This window comes from Magnolia sinica, chromosome 6, assembly GCF_029962835.1.
Source record: "Magnolia sinica isolate HGM2019 chromosome 6, MsV1, whole genome shotgun sequence".
Lineage (NCBI taxonomy): Eukaryota > Viridiplantae > Streptophyta > Magnoliopsida > Magnoliales > Magnoliaceae > Magnolia > Magnolia sinica.
The window spans coordinates 104,301,749-104,319,108 of NC_080578.1; the positions used below are offsets into that span (position 1 = coordinate 104,301,749).

Consider the following 17,360-nt stretch of genomic DNA (forward strand, 5'->3'; position numbering starts at 1 on the left):
GCAATAGATGAGTCTCAGATGGCTGCAAGGACATGGCTTTTTATCTTCTATGGGATGAAAAAGAGTCGGCTCGTAACCAATACTCCTTCTTATTCCGATAACCGATACTACAACTGTCTTAACATGAGTCAATTTTATGATCGATCGGACGATTTCTAGCCTTGGGACCTTAGTTGGTCCTTTAGACGTTGCTGGCTCGTTAGCCGAGTCAACTTAACGCGTCTTATATATTTTGTTTATGGCTCTTGACTCTTTGAGTCTTTGTCGGGATTCATTTCCTGCAATCCGAGCTAAGTCTCTCCTTTAGGCTTTACTGTCTTGCCTTGGTCAGACCCGTTACCTCGGGTCTTCGGGCTGTGTCCGTAGAGTTGTCTATTCCATAACCGGGTCTCCGGACTAGTCATATTTTTTCCCAACAAATAAAATTTTAGATATATCATGAACTGAAAATTACTTGTATTGATAAATTTTGATCATTTATTGGATGGTTAAAATGAAAAATATCCAATGGTATTTATTTCAAAAAACAAGTGTCCACGAATCAGACGATAGTAATTTCTCACCAATTTTTGTTTTGGAATTTTATTTAGAAATATCTGCACCACAATTTAGTGGGTTTAATTTGGGTTGATACATGCCATGTGTAATAGTTTTATCATATTTTTAATTTTTACTCGTGATAATATCGGGAAATTCCTGCTTGTAAAATATCAAAATATTTATTATAAATTCATAAATGATTTTGAAATTTAAAATTTTGGATAAAAAGTGAATTTAGTTAAATTTTTAGACATTTATCTTGTAAAAATCGCAAGAAAATAAAATAATCGGACATTGAAAATATCGAAATCCGTGATATTTCCGTGAAATTTCGTAATTTCCTTAAACATCCAGGGGTAGACAAGGACCGCTGGCCTTGACGTTTCTTGGTAGTAAGAAAATGGCATTTTCGTTATATTCTCAACATTTAGGGTTAAATTCACTAGTAGAACACCTTATTAGGTGAGAGAGAGAAGCTCATTTCCCGAAGAAACGTTGTAGCTGATTGGCCGCGCTACCTGCGTACGTTAGAAGAGAACCCCACTGTAAACGGAAGAAAAACCAGTTCTCGGATTTTCTTTTCTATCTTTAATCGATTCCTGCGAGAAGAGAATCAGGTGCGCAAGTTAGCAAAACGATGGCGGGAATGCTACCTGGAGTGGAGGTGGCCCGAAAGAGAAGGATCCACCATCACCATCTCGACGACAACACGCGCGAGCCTTGTTTTCTGCGTTCACGTATCGCACCGTCGACAACGACGGCCATGGACGAAACTGCCCTCAAAGCCCGTACGAGGCTCGAAGAAAAGCTCCGAGGCATTGGTTACAGGTCCATCCTCTCTCTCCCATCTCTCGATCGTAGCGTTTTATTTTGATTAGGATCCGACGGTTCCGATTATTCGGGGCTGACTGAGATCCGAAGGAACGGTGCATGCGCTATGCAGCCGGTAAGGCACTCGGAAGATGGTGGGCCCTACCTTGATGTATATATTTTATCCACACCGTCTATCTATTTTGGACTCATTGCATGAAATGATCTTGGAAAAATGGATGGACGGCTTGGATGAAACACATACATCATGGTGGGGCCCACAGAGCACCGAACACTAACCATTGGCTGGTGGTGGGGTCACTAGCCAATCCGCGTGCCACGTGGAGACGATAGGGAAGATTTCTCCACAGGACATGACACGTGGCACGGTGATGTATTGTTCGGTTCTAACTCTGTAACTCTCGCGCGAGTTGCTTGTAACCCCTGTTACTTTAGATCCGTGGAGCCGATCATGATATCCATATGAAATCTAGTCCGTTCATCAGTTTTGTGGGGTGATATCATGATGTCATTTAAAAAATGAGGTGAATCTAATACTTAAATCATCCACGCCACGGAAACAGTGGGGATGGAAATACTGACCGTTGAAACCTTCATAAGGCCCACCTTGATCTATATATGCCATCCAATCCATTCATAAGTGGATTTACAACAGGATGTACGGAATAAACAAATATCATTCCGATCCGAAACCTCTATATATCACAGTAAGGTTTTGATGGTGATCGTTCAATCCCCACTGTTTCCTGTGGTGGGGCTCACGTTAGTTTTGGATATTCTTCATTTTTCTTCTTCCATGGAGAAACTGATGGACGGTATGGATTTCACACAGACATCTCAGTGGAGCCCACAGAGCTTTGGAGTACATGCTCTCCTCGTAGCCGGCTTACACGCACCTCGCACCACGTTTAGCGTAGCGTTCGACGGGTGCTAGTTTGGACGGAAGTGGAATCGGTACTAACTCAGTACGTTGCAGCGTACTGAGTAAATTTTGTGGAGCCCACCGTGGATGCATGTCTTATCCATGCCGTCCATCCATTTTTTCAGATCATTTTTACGTTTGAGCCTCAATTTGAAGCATAACACCCCGATTGAAACACATCATTAGAAAGTGGGTGAGGATAATGACGTCTCCACCGTTGAAATCTTCCCAGGGCCCACACTGATATCTATATGTCATCCAACCTGCTCACTAGATCAGAAACGCGTGAATGATGGGAAAAAACAAATAGTAGCTTCATATAAAACTTGTGGACCCTAAGAATTTTTCAACCGTAGGTATTCAATTCCCACTGTTTCTTGTGGTGTTGTCCATTGAGCTTTGAATATGCTTCAATTTTGAGCAAATTTCCTAAAATGAACTGGTAAAACAGATGGACGGCATGGATAAAACATCCACGTCGTCTATCCATTTTGCCAGCTCATTTAGGATTACGGAGTGGGAGAGGTTGGGCAGAAGAGGTGATCAAATCAAGTGTGTTTGTTGCAACCACTTCTCATTCTTCAGAAAAGCTGTTGCCTCCCTTGTCTAAAAAAATTATATTGAGGTTGGATTTTACTATCTATCACACATGTTCATATGTTCCATGTTTTTTAAAATCCAAACTGCTTATCAAATTCATCATCACAGAAAGCCCATTCTGCTGAAATTTCAAGCGAATTGGACACTTGAGTGGGCCACAATCTTACCAAGCTGGCAGTGATCATAAGCTCAAATCCAGCCGTTAGTATGCTTCTGATCAGGAGAAAATGTTTTTATAACCCATTATCAATGACACCCAAACACGCTCTTAGCTTACAACTTGCATTTCGCTTTACTCTTATCATATATGCCAGCTCTACTAGCATCCTGACCTTGCATTGCTTTCTTAATGGCAGATGGAGTAAAAACCAGCCTAGCAAAGATGGAGAGTCAGGCCATGCAGCCGGTGCAAGCAAAGCTGGTGTGGACGTGGTGAGAATGGAAATGGCGATTCATGTGGACAGAAGGAATTCAGAGAAAGTGGTGTGTGCTGTTTGCCTGGATGAGATCCGGGCCAGACAGATGGTGATAAACCTCCCATGTTCCCACACCTACCACTCTCATTGCCTTCTACCATGGCTCAATGTTCATTCACATTGCCCTTACTGTAGGACCAATGTTCAATCTTGATATTTTGTTAATGTGCTGGTCCATTTCTTTTGATGGGTTGATTTTATTAGTCGACCATCGAGGTTTCATGGCACCCTCTTTGACTGTATCCTTATTCTATTATACTTTCAATATATGTCTTATTCTTTTTACCTATGATTTTATTAATTATAAAAAAGAGCGGAAATATAGGACAACTACTACTTTATAAGTTATGTTGTGTAGCACCCAATCTATTTGGGAGAGAGAAATCTAGTATATCTTATTAGCTTGAGCCACTAGAAATGATATGGAGTAGTGAAACCTCATGGCATTAGAATTTTTTGAGCCTTCAAAACAAACAACCCACACTCAATTATAATTTATAAGGAACTTATATATCAATTAGGTTTGGGTTGAGTTGGGCAACCTGAGACCTCAACCAGAGCCCGACCCTCCCAAATGGTAGCGGATTCAGTCAGTCAGAGAACACGGAGCCCACATTAATGTATTTGTTGCATATCAAAGCCATGGATCTGTTTTTCCATATTGTAAGTAGATCCAAATCTCAAGTAGATCACACCACAGGAAACAATGTTGATTGGCCATTAAAAACTTCTTGTGAGCCACAAAAGTTTTTAACCAAGATTTTTTATTTTATTTTTTTCATTCGTCTAGGTTTGTGTGACCGTACCAACCGATTGGATTGAAACATAAGCCTTATAATGGCCCTACAAATTTTTTAATGGTGGACGTTTAGTCACCACTGTTTTCAGTAGCATGGCCCATTGAGATTTGAATCTGCCTATTTCTCGGAATCATGCCACAAAATGATTTAGAATATTGGATGGACCATGTAGATATATAAAAAAATACATCAAGGTGTGCACGGCGGTGGCTGCCTGACCGAACTTAGCCTTACCAAGCCCTAATCAAATCGGCTCCCACATAGAAAAGGATTTGAATTAGCTACTCATGGGTTGAGTAGCCACACTCGCTATTGAAGTGATGCCACCAAGTTCTGTGGGTCCAACCATGATATATGTTTTGTTTCCACACCGCCCGTTCATTCGGAGAGATCATTTTATAGCACAAGTCAAAAAACGAGTCAGATCTAAAGCTTGAGTGAACCACACAAAACGGTGGATAGAAAGAGTCAAATCCAAAGCAGAAATTTGTGTTTCCCTTAATTCATATCCGTGTGAACTTGTGAATAGGTTAGATCTTAAATAAACATTATACTGGACTCTTAGGTCCCGTTTGGCCAGATCAATCCCACGGTATTATGAGGGATGGGATCACGATATCCTGAGATATGCATGACGAGCCAAACAAACCTGGTGAACTTGTCCCGGGATATAAGCAATCCCATGGATCTTAAAACAATCCACTGACATCACCATCATTACCTTAAAATTGATCCCATCCCTTGGTTGGACGGATTGGAAGGTAAAATCGCGAGATATGCCTGGTGTGCCAAATAGATCCAGTGAACTTGTCTGGGGATATAGCAATCCCATGGATCTTAAACCAATCAACTGACTCCACTATTATTACTTTAAAATCCATCCCATCCCTCCTAATCCCACGGAATTCGTTTGGCCAAACAGGCCCTTATAACGTTTCAACCGTAGGTAGGCATAACTCTCCCCACTATTTTTGGTGTCCACTCCAGCTTTGGATCTACCTCATTCTTTGCTTAATGTCCTAAAATAATATCTCAAAATGAACGGACGGTATGGATACAACACACGCAACTTGGCAATGTCACTTCTAATCCTGCCTCGATAATAGTCGATATTCAACGCCACTAGCTAATCCCCGTCAGCAGATCAGAACGTGGATTCCGTCCGCGTTCGAACCGCGTTAGCAAAAATCTACTCAGCGGTCAAATTCAAAGAGAAATAAGTACTCCAGCGTAGTGTAACATATGATACACAGGCACTTAAAAATTACTGAGGAAGTACATACTTGGCGCACAATTAATTTAATCTAAACCATACAAATTATAGGTAAAATTTTAGATATATGATGAACTGAAAATTACTTCTATAGGTAAATTCTGATCATTTATTGGACGGTTAAAATGAAAAATATCCAATGGTATTTATTTCAAAAAACAAGTGTCCAAGAATCAGATGATAGTGATTTCTCACCAATTTTTGCTTTGGAATTTTATTTATAAAAATCTGTCCCACCATTCAGTAGGTTTAATTTGGGGTGATATATGATACGTGTACTACTTTTAAGTCCTTGCGTATCAAGCGTTGTACTCGGTTAGAATATAAATTAATGAGAAAATTACCATAGTGAACGCTACCTTTCGTCCAGCGTCTTTTATGAAGACTCCAAAACTTACCTTTCCAACTTAGACCTTGCATGTTTGAACAGGGCATTTCAGGATGAAAATACCCATGATATTCACGTAGCATTGCACATACGGACAAAGGTCTAAGTTGGGAAGGTAAGTTTCGTCCTCAAATGCCCAGTCCGTATGTATAAGGTCTTAGTTGGGAAGGCAGGTTTTGTACTGTTCATAAAAGACGCTGGATAAAAGGTGGCGTTTATGTTGATAATTTTTTCTAAAATAAATACCGTTCGTGTTCCAAAATTATTGGTGATTCCCTTAATATAGTATGGGATTTGCGCGAGTAAGATTTGGAAGAGACCATCGGCAGCACTGTCTACGTGGCAGATTTGACAGAGATCCTGACCATTCTGCAGATGGTCCCACTTATATATGCTCTGAATAGACAATCAAACTGGTGGAAGTCTCATGGTCAAATCCTGTGATGAGTGGACCTTAAAGATAGGGGAGAAATATTTACACCGGGGCCATGTGATGAGTGGCCAGGATCTCTCATATATACTGAACTTAATACCCTGTGCTGCGAAGGGTGACATTTATCTACCTTCGCGCGAATCGCTTCATAGCTTATTATTACTTAGTGGCTTCGCATTTGCAAGGCAATCACCGGGAAGTTTACTTACATACGGTAGGTCAGCCAAAGGAAACTTCCGGTGGCGTTCACGTTTTTTCAGTTACAAAATAACCTTTACTTTCAAATTAACTACGAAACTACCACTGAATCAGCTTTTCACTACAGCGGTTTTTCATTGGTGGTAAATAAGAATTTACCATGGCTTTTCAGCTTTTCGGGAACGACACCGGACGAGGTTATCCTGCGAAGCCTTTCCCAGGAAGTTCCTGCACAAGGACTCTGGGTGGGCCCACTGAGATGTATGTGAGAAATCCAATCTGTCCATCCGTTTTTTGAAGTCATTTTAAGACATGTGATAAAAAATAAGGTGGATCGAAAACTTAAATGGACAACACAAGAGGAAACAGTGGGAATTCAGTGACTACCGTTGAGATATTTATATGGCCACAAAAGTTTTGTATCGTACCTCGAGGTTATTTGGACTAATAAAAACCCATATATTGGGTGATGAGTCTTGGGATGCTTTTTATTAAGATTATCATCAGCTTCATGAGTGACTTAAGACACGTCGAGTTGACTCGGATTTCACTCAGTAAGGCTGAGTTCGAGCTTGAAAATTAGAATTTTGAATCAGGCTCCAACCTGAAACAGTTCAAAATACCAGCTGAGACCTAACTTAGGCCGAGCCGTTGACAGCCTTCTACGTGGAACAATACTTCCAACCCATGCTGGACGTCATGACCAAGACTGAGTTGACTCGGATACGACTTGGTTGCGTCGCCAGTCCACGACCATTGTCATTAGGCTAACTTGATGGGTTTGTCCAGATCGATAATTGGACTCATCACCAGTTGTATAAAGATCAATTCCTTCATCTAAACCTAGTTTTAAGTTGGTCCGTCAAAAATGGGCCCCACATGATGAACGATCTGTGTGAAAAAAGGCATTAATATGGAAAAAAATCATAAATTAATAATCTATTTTTTTAATAAAAATGAATGGTTTATCATTTATAAATTAATAATCTATTTTTTAAAAGAAGGGAATGGTTTATCATATATGGAATATAATAAACAGCTCCCTTAGTGAACCCGACGTGAATCGAACACGCAACCTTCTGATCTGGAGTCAGACGCGCTACCATTGCGCCACGGATCCTTCACATGTTACTACATCATACATTTGGATTAATAAAAACCCATGTATTGAGTGATGAGTCTTGCCATGCTTTTTATTAAGATTATCATCAGCCTCATGAGTGACTTGGTCACATTGAGTTGGCGGAGTTTTCAAGATTTCACTCGGTAAGAAGGGCATGTGGATATGGGTGTCAATGGGCTGAGTTTGAGCCAAAAAATTAGAATTTTGAATCAGGCCGGCGTGACGACCCAACTTGAAACAGTTCAAAATCCAAGCTGAGACCTACCTTAGGCCAAGCCGTTGACAGCCTTCTATGTGGAACAATACTACAAATAACAGTAGAGAATAATTCTCATCGTTAAAAATTTTGTAGGGCCCACCATAATATTTATTTTCCATCCAATCTGTTCATAAGAAAAACAAATATCATATTGATCCAAAGCTTATGTGACCCTCAAAATGATTTCAATGGTAGACGTTCAATCCCCCACTACGTATTGCAGTGTGGTCCACTTGATATTTAGATCTGCCTTATTTTTTGGCTCAACCCTTACAACGAGCTCGCCAAATGGACGGACGGTTTGGATATAACAAATACTTCATGATGGGACCTACATAACTTGGTGACGTCAACGCACCAGCCATATTGGTGGTGTGGTACACTAGCCAATCTGCTTCTATCAGTGTAACACATGCTAACGTGTTGTTTGGACACGGATTCCAAGGTGGGGTCCACTATGATGTTCATAAGAAATCTAACCCGTCCATCCATTTTTCAAGCAGATCTAATTCTCAAGTGGACCATACCACCGGAAGTTCTGGTGATTAACTGTCAAAAACTTATCGTGGGAGATAAAAGTTTTGGATCTAGCCGATCTTTTGTATTTTCCCTTCATCCAGGTCTATTTTACATTATCAACATGTTGGATAGCAAATAAACATTACATCAAGCACTAAGTGGCCCTAGGTAATTTTTAATGGTGGGCATTCAATCACCAGGTTTTCCTATTATAACGCTCCAGATTTTGGGAGTTGAGTAAATACTCGACTCTTGATATCCCATGTGTCACTTATGCTTTGCAGAAGCAGGATTTTATAGTTCATTTCACCTGTCATTTGAGTAGTTTATATAATTAAAATTGACTATACAATGTACCTTGGAATAAACGTAAATTTTAATACAAGTAAATCAGCTATTAGTAAAACATGTTCATTCAAAGTGCAGGACTACAGCTGAGCAAAATATACATTTCAAAATTTACAAATGTGTCAACTTTAAGATCTCATCGACTACCCATAGGCGCCCTACATCGGCCTACTGAGCAATTGGATATACGAGGACTCCTCTGAGTCCATGGATGCCTCGTCCAATGCGTCAGACTCCGGAGTGCCTGCATTTATAATAGGGTATAGTTGGTATTTCAAAACACCGTCTTTAAGTGGGAGTGAGTGATCATTTCAGTGGTTCCATTAACATCAAGTTACACATATTATCAATTTCACAGGCACAATTAATGAAAAACAACATAACCATATAGTCCATATATACTCTTGTTAATGAACGTGCATGCTATTATAATACGATGCATGCCCTTGTAATTCAATACTCCCTCATAGGGACTCCAACTCCTCATTCACAAATGGCCAATACTCCCTCATTATGCAAACTTAACTCTCGAGTCGCCACAACCTATACTAATGCAATGCGATAAGTGGTCATGTTAGCTGAGTATTTAGTTAATTCTAGTCATCCAGCCAGATTGGGGAAGCTGAAACACCTCCACTAGATCAATGGCCCTAACCCAATCACTAAGCCTAGGGCGACCATAGCGGGCCCGTGCCTATGATCCATGATACATATTAGGGTTTACCACCCAGACAATAACTCTACCATTAATGTGAGGCTAACACTGGTCTGACCGATCCCTCAGAATCTGGATGATACAGCCCAGACACACAGGATTAGGCCGCCCATTGATGGGTGGAGGGCACCCACAAATGATGTAAAGGTCGTCACCCAAATGCAATTATGGAATGGTTGCGACATCATCACAGTTTGATATATTATGCTCATAGCTTTATCGGTTGCTCATTGGTTATTACGAGGAGGCTCGTCACTTCAGCATAGGCCGACAACATGGACATAGTGTCTCATACCACCATGCCTAGCTCCTGAGACTTAAGGATCGTATCATTAATGGTTATTAGTAGGCCTCTCCAAGGTATGTGGGTGCTTCAGATTCAAGCAGACATGATCGTAAATAGTGGACACATACGGTTGGTCGGCTATTAGTCCATAGTGTGCCCTATTCGCAAGTAGTGAAAATGACAATTTGGTTATAATCATTATAAACCATTGGTTCTTAAGCTAAAAGAATAATTGGGTCACTTTGGTTCGTTAATTAAGATCTGACCTCTAGTTGTCTCAACTTTAAGTAAATCTTTATTTAATTGTGGTTGCCTTAATTATTCAGTGATAGATTGGCTAGACTTGGGCCATATGTGAATAAATCACAGGGCTAAACTCGATATTTAAGTAATCGGTCGAATTCGTTGGCTTTATACAGTTGATTCATCCTATTTGTATGGTTCTTTATCGGTATCACCAGTGTATAGGCTCACTTCAAGCATCAAAGGTCAATACATAACGGCTTAGGCTAATTTATCTATATATATAATTTAAAGACTTTTGGCAATCCAAAATTGTGAAAATTAAAAACGTTACACCTATGTTGTGGTCCACCTTAGATTTGGATATGTGCACTTTTTGGGACTACGTATTAAATGTTATGTAAAAATGGATGGACGGTGTGGATATATAACACATTCTTCAAGGTGGGCCCACGGTGATTGTAACACGCACCCTCCTGGGTAGCATTTGCTCAGCTTCCCTGCTCTCACATGAGTGCAAAACTTAAATTGAGTCTATCCTAGCACATACTTATTTTGTTTTTTCTTTTCTTCTGCCAATGAGACCTTATGAGCATGTCTTGGTATGTATTTAGTGCCAAGCCTACCCATTAAAATAAAAAACAACCTGACACTATGCTTTGTTTGTTTTCTAAGGGTGCTTTTTTACTCATTTAAGATCATGGTTTTATGACTCATGGGATTATGACTTGTAATAAGATGAGTCGGCATTCTACCGGTTGGATTTTAGTCTTTTCTCAACCGTTACTTACTGGGCTCTCCTTAGATGGAATGCCTAAGAAAACACTGGATTAAATATTTCAACCCTTTCATTATACAATGGATATGTTTCCTTTCATGTTCAAAGAACTATCAAAATTACACATGCATTGTAATAATATAAATGGATAGCTTTTATTAGTTAACTATGGACCGTACACACTATGAGGTTCATCTTATAAACGGCTCGGATCATTGGAAAGATGATCAAGATTCAAAGGCGGGTGTATTATAGCCCTACCATACTCATGCAGGCACATATGCTAATATAGCTCACATCTACAAAATCCGACCGTTCCATAGGTGGGGCCACGTTATTTGGATCTTCTGACCTAAAACTTTGACCGTTTTACTTAAGGTGGACCACAAAACATAAAAAAGGCCGAAAGAATTTCTCTGGCCATCTATTTCTTTGGACAATTATGGTCCACCTGAGGAGTGCTGCTTGATTATTAAGCTACAAGATCTACACATTGTGGCCCACCTAATAGAATACCCCGATGTTGCACGTGTGAGGGTCGGTGAACAAGACTCCATATGCGTGTGGGCCTAGTGAAATCTACGGAGGTAAGGAGAATCGAGTGTACGACAAGTTTGGCATGTGTCACGCTTTGGGCTGCCGGTTTGGGTACTACCCCACTAGGACATCGCTGGACATGGAAGGTCCTGTTAAGAGATCTGTGGGGCCACCGTGATATATGTGTTATATCTAATCTGTACATCCATTTTGAAAGATTATTTTATAGCATTAGTCCAAATAATAATTAGATCGAATGATTAATTGAACCACAACAAAGGAAACAGTGGGAATTCAATGCCTACCGTTGAAAATCTCTTAGGGACCACCAAAGTTTCAGATCAAGCTTATATTTATATTTTCCCTTCATCCAAGTCTACGTGCCATTATGAACAAATTGGAAGGAAACTAAAAACAACGGTGGTCCCTAGGAAGGTTTCAACGGTGGACGTCGTTGTCACCGCTGCTTCCTACGGTGCAGCCAACTCAAACATACGATTTCCCTAATTTTCGAAAATATTAACTAAAATGATCTTTCAAAATGGATGGACGGCTTGGATAAAACGCATATATGACGGTTGGCCCATAGAGCCCCTGACAGGGCATTCCACCGTACAACTGGTGGGGTTAGTGGTTAGTACACAACCCGCACCTCACGCTTTGCGCCCGCTGAATATTCTGGAGAAATAATTACCAAAGTAGACGCTGTCTTTTCGTGGATGGTCCAATTTTGAAAGAAAATCATTCCAATTGGATAATATATACATCGATTTTAATGCCATGAAATTGACGGTGAAAAAATGGTGAACGTTTTCAGCACTCCAGGAAGTGACAGATAAGATGTTCAGACAGTGTAGTCTTCAAATTGTGCGTTATCGAAAGTGGGGACCACTAGATGGACGGCACCGATCGATCATCTCCGCTACCATAGCCACTGACGGAGGTAGGTTGTAAGCGGTTTAGATGCAGACCGTTTCACTGAATCATTTTCCGTACAAGCTCGGTCTCATAGGTACAAATGTCGTTCATCACAATTTCTAGAGATATTTTCAGATTTTTACTTTTTACTCGTAATAATATCGCGAAATTCCTGCTTAAAATAAAATATCAAAATATTTATTTTAAATTGATAAATGATTTTGAAATTTAAAATATTGGTTAAGAAGTGAATTTAGTTAAATTTCTAGCCATTAACGTTTGTTGGTAGTAAGAAAATGGCATTTTCGTTATATTCTCAACATTCAGGGTTAAATCCGCTATTACGGCACCTTATTAGGTGAGAGAGAGAAGCTCATTACACAGAAACGTTGATAGTGAAAAAACGCGTTGTTGCTGGTCAGCCGCGCCACCTGCGTACGTCAGAAGAGAGCCCTACTGTAAACGAAAGAAAAATCAGCTCTCGGATTTGCTTTTCTATCAGAGAATTAGAGTGCGCAGGTTAGCAAAACGATGGCAGGAATGTTACCCGGAGTGGAGGTGGCCCGAAAGAGAAGGATCCACCATCACCATCTCGACAACACGCGCGAGCCTTGTTTTCTGCGTTCACGTATCGCACCGTCGACAACGACAGCCATGGACGAAACTGCCCTCAAAGCCCGTACAAGGCTCGAAGAAAAGCTCCGAGGCGTTGGTTACAGGTCCATCCTCTCTGTCCCATCTCTTAATCGTAGCCTTTTATTTTGATTATGATCCGACGGTTCCGATCATTCGAGGCTGACCGATATCCGAAGGAACGGTGCATGCGCTATGCAGCCGGTAAGGCACTCGAAAGATGGCGGGTGCACACACCAGTTCTTTGGCCAGTGAAACACATACATCATGGTGGGGCCCATAGAGCACCGAACACTAGCCATTGGCTGGTGGTGGGGTCACTAGCCAATCCGCGTGCCACGTGGAGACGATAAGGAAGATTTCTCCACAGAACACGACACGTGGCACGGTGATGTATTGATCCGTTCCAATTCTGTAACTCTCGGGCGAGTTGCTTGTAACCCTGTTACTTTAGATCTGTGAGGCCCACCGTGATATCCGTATGACATCTAGTTCGTTCATCAGTTTTGTGGGGGTGATATCAGGACGTGGTCTCAAAAATGAGGTGAATCCAAAACTTAAATCAGCCACGCCATGGGAAACAGTGGGGATTGAAATACCGACCGTTGAAATCTTCCTAAGCCCCACCTTGATCTATATATGCCATCCAATCCATTCATAAGGGGATTTCCACCAAGATGTACGGAATAAACGAATATCATTCCGATCCGAAACCTCTATACGTCCAGTAAGGATTTGACGGTGATCGTTCAATCCCCACCGTTTCCTGTGGTGGGGCTCATATTAGTTTTGGATCTGTTTCGTTTTTCTTCTTCCATGGAGAAACTGATGGACAGTATGGATTTCACACAAACATCTCAGTGGGGCCTACAGAGCTTTGGGGTACATGCTCTCCTCGTAGCCGGGCTTACACGCAACTCGCACCCACGTTTTGGGTACATGCCCTCGTACGGAAAAAGGTTGTCGGACAAAAGTAGATAAAGCAACCGGAAAAAGTAAAAATATTTTCGTTATTTTCGGTTTGTCCGTGCAAAGAGAGTACGTTTAACGTAGCGTACCTAAACGAGCGACGGGTGGTGGGATCAGTTTGGACGGAAGCGGAATCGGTACTAAACTCAGTTCGTTGCAGCGTACTGAGTAAACTCTGTGGAGCCCACCGTTGAAGCAAGTTTTATCCATGCCGTCCATCCGTTTTTTTAGATAATTATTGGATATGAGCCCGAAATTGAACCCTAACACCTGGATTGAAACACATCACCAGAAAGAGAGTGAGGATAATGACGTCTCCACCGTTGAAATCTTCCCAGGGCCCACACTGATATTTATATGTCATCCAACCTGCTCACTAGGTCACAAACGCGTGGATGATGGGAAAAAACAAATATCAGTTTCATATAAAACTCATGGGCCTTAAGAAGTTTTCAACCGTAGGTATTCAATTCTCACTGTTTCCTATCGTGTGGGCTACTTGAGCTTGAATATGTCTCAATTTTGGGCCCAATTCCTAAAATGAGGTGGTTAAACAGATGGACGGCATGGATAATTCATTTTACAAGCTTGTTTAGGATTACAGATAGTCGAAGAGGTTGCGCAGAAGAGGTGATCAAATCAAGTGTGTTTGTTGCAATCACTTCTCATTCTTCAGAAAAGCCGTAATCTCCCTTCTCTCAAAAAATTATATGGAGGTTGGAATTGACTATCTATCACACATGTTCAGATGTTCCATGTTTTTTAAAATCCAAACCGCTTATCAAATTCATTATCACAGATATCCCATTCCGCTGAAATGTCAAGCGAATTGGATACCTCAGTTGGCCACATTCTTACCAAGAGGGCAATAACCATAAGCTTAAATCCAGCCGTTGGTATGCTTCTGACCAGGAAAAAATCCATTATCAATGACACCCAAACACGTCCTTAGCTTACAACTTGCATTTCGTATTACACTTATCATGTATGCCAGCTCTACTACTAGCATACTGACCTTGCATTGCTATCTTAATGGCAGATTCGGTAAAAACCAGCCTAGCAGAGATGGAGAGTCGGACCATGCAGCCGGTGCAAGCAAAGCAGGTGTGGGCGTGGTGAGAATGGAAATGGCGATTCATGTGGACAGAAGGAATTCAGAGAAAGTGGTGTGTGCTGTTTGCCTGGATGAGATCCGGGCCAGACAGATGGTGATAAACCTACCATGTTCCCACACCTACCACTCTCATTGCCTTCTACCATGGCTCAATGTTCATTCACATTGCCCTTACTGTAGGACCAATGTTCAATCTTGATATTTCGTTAATGTGCTGGTCCATTTCTTTTGATGGGTTGATTTTATTAGTCGACCATCGAGGTTTCATGGCTCCCTCTTTGACTGTACCCTTATTCTATTATACTTTCAATACATATCTTATTTTTTGTACCTATAATTTTATTAATTATAAAGAAGTTTATTTTTTCTAAACAAACACACCAAAATATAGGGCAACTACTACTTTATTAGTCATGTTGTGTAGTACCCAATCTGTTTGGGAGAGAGAAATCTGGTGTATCTTATTAGCTTGAGCAATTGGAAATGACATGTACTAATGAAACCCAACGGCATTGGAATTTCCTGTGCCTTCAATACAAATGACTTATACTCAATTATAATTTATAAGGAACTTATATATCAATTAGGTTCGGGTTGGGTCGGCAACCTTAGACCTCAACTAGAGCCCGACCCAAGTTTTATTGAGTTGGTATTTGTATAGCCCAAGCCTGACACCGAACCCAATACATCCTGCCGCCCAAGTCAGGTTCAGCTCTAGTGCCACCAAGCTTTAGAACTATGATTGGACTGCCTTATTTTTACGCAATCCCAAATGGTAGCGGATTCAGTCAGTCAGAGAACACGGAGCCCCCGTTAATGTATTTGTTGCATATCAAAGCCATGGATCCATTTTTCCATATTGTAGGTAGATCCAAATCTCAAGTGAATCACACCACAGGAAACAGTGTTGATTGACCATTAAAAACTTCTTGTGAGCCACAAAAGTTTTTTTTCATTCATCTAGGTTTGTATGACCGTACCAACAGATTGGATTGAAACATATGCCTTATGATGGCCCTACAAAGTTTTTAATGGTGGACGTTCAGTCACCACTGTTTTTAGTAGTGTGGCTGATTGAGATATGAATCTGCCTATTTCTCGAAATCATGCCACAAAATGATCTAGAATAATGGATGGACGGTGTGGATATACAAAAAATTACATCAAGGTGGGCCCCACAATGGCTGCCTGACCAAACATAGCCTTAACCAGACCTGACCAAATCCGCTCCCACGTAGAAAAGGACGCGGATTAGCTACTGACAGGTTGAGTGGCCACACTTGTTACCGAAGTGACATCATCACCAAGTTTTGTGGGTTGAACCATGTTGTATGTCTTGTATCCACAGGGTCTATTTATTTGGAGGCACGAGGCAAAAAATGAGTCAAATCTAAAGCCCGAATGAACCGACCACATAAAACAATGGATAGAATGAGTCAAATCCAGCACAGAAATTTGTGTTTTTCCTTAGGGCCTGTTTTATTTTTCATATAAGAGGTAATTACCTAGTAAATGGGTAATAATTACTTACCTAGGTAAGGCATGGACAGCCAAACTTTTCAGCACTAGAATAGAGGATGAGTGCCAAATGAATGTAGGGCCCACTGTGATGTATATGGCGTATCCACACCGTTCTTCATATATGTCAAACTCATTAAGGGCATGAACCCAAAAATGAGGCAGATCCAAAGCTCCTGTGGACCACACCACAGGAAATAGTGGAATTTGGATGCCTACCGTATAAAAATTTGTGTGGCCCTCAAAAGTTTTTGATGAAGCTTGTATTTGTGTTTACCCCAAATCAATGTTTTTATGACTTCATGAACAAATTAGATGACAAATAAACATTAATGTGGGCTCGATGAACAAAATAACTTTCAATGGTGGACGTTAAAAGCCATTGTTTCCTGTGGTATGGGCCACTTGTGCATTGCATCCATCTCAATTTTGAACTTATGCCTTAAAATCTATAGATAAAAACAGATGGACGATGTGGATATGTCATGCACATCACAGTGGGGTCCACAAATTTCAGTCAACTTTTTTGGACTAATTTTCGATACGAAAATACACTTGAAATTTCAAACAAAGTAAAAAGGTAATAATGATCTTTTTCCTGATATTTCCATGGTCCACGAAAAATCAAGCCGCCCCTTATGTCATAACCATGTGAACTTATGAATAGGTTATTTCTCAAGTAAACATCATACCGGACTCTTACGAATGTTTCAAGGTGGGCGTCAATCTCTCTACCGTTTTTGGTGGGGTCCACTCCAGCTTTGGATCTAGCTCATTCTTTGGTTCATGTCCTAAAATGATATCTCCAAGGGCATGTTTGGCCGGGCGGATTAAGAGGGATTAGGATGGATTTTAATGTAATAATGGTGGTGTCGTGTCAGTGGATTGGTTTAAGATCCATGGATTGCTATATCCTGGGACAAGTTCACCAAGTCTGTT

General features: G+C 40.8%; 1 protein-coding gene and 1 non-coding gene across 4 annotated transcripts; one reads left to right on the forward strand and one right to left on the reverse strand.

Moving 5' to 3' along the window:
- Nucleotides 1–844: 844 nt before the first annotated feature.
- On the forward strand, nucleotides 845–15,174 carry LOC131249389 (E3 ubiquitin-protein ligase SIRP1-like). Of its 3 annotated transcripts, none has more exons than XM_058250140.1 (2): nucleotides 845–1,368; nucleotides 3,250–3,654. In XM_058250140.1, the coding sequence occupies exons 1-2, from the start codon at nucleotides 1,178–1,180 to the stop codon at nucleotides 3,521–3,523; spliced, it is 465 nt and encodes a 154-aa protein (XP_058106123.1). In that variant the 5' UTR covers nucleotides 845–1,177; the 3' UTR covers nucleotides 3,524–3,654. The 3 variants fall into 3 exon arrangements, with proteins under 3 accessions (XP_058106123.1, XP_058106124.1, XP_058106125.1); XM_058250141.1 differs by lacking the exon at nucleotides 3,250–3,654 and adding an exon at nucleotides 14,829–15,174 and having other exon boundaries at nucleotides 914–1,368; XM_058250142.1 differs by lacking the exons at nucleotides 845–1,368; nucleotides 3,250–3,654 and adding exons at nucleotides 12,634–12,906; nucleotides 14,829–15,174.
- TRNAW-CCA (transfer RNA tryptophan (anticodon CCA)) lies at nucleotides 7,510–7,581 on the reverse strand. Its single transcript has one exon. It is a non-coding gene; the product is annotated as a tRNA-Trp (tRNA).
- Nucleotides 15,175–17,360: the final 2,186 nt, after the last annotated feature.

Coding starts and splice junctions, on each gene's coding strand:
- LOC131249389 (XM_058250140.1), top strand. CDS start 1,178: ATGGCGGGAATGCTACCTGGAGTGGAGGTGGCCCGAAAGAGAAGGATC. Junction 1,369..3,249: donor CTCCGAGGCATTGGTTACAG/GTCCATCCTCTC, acceptor TCTTAATGGCAG/ATGGAGTAAAAACCAGCCTA.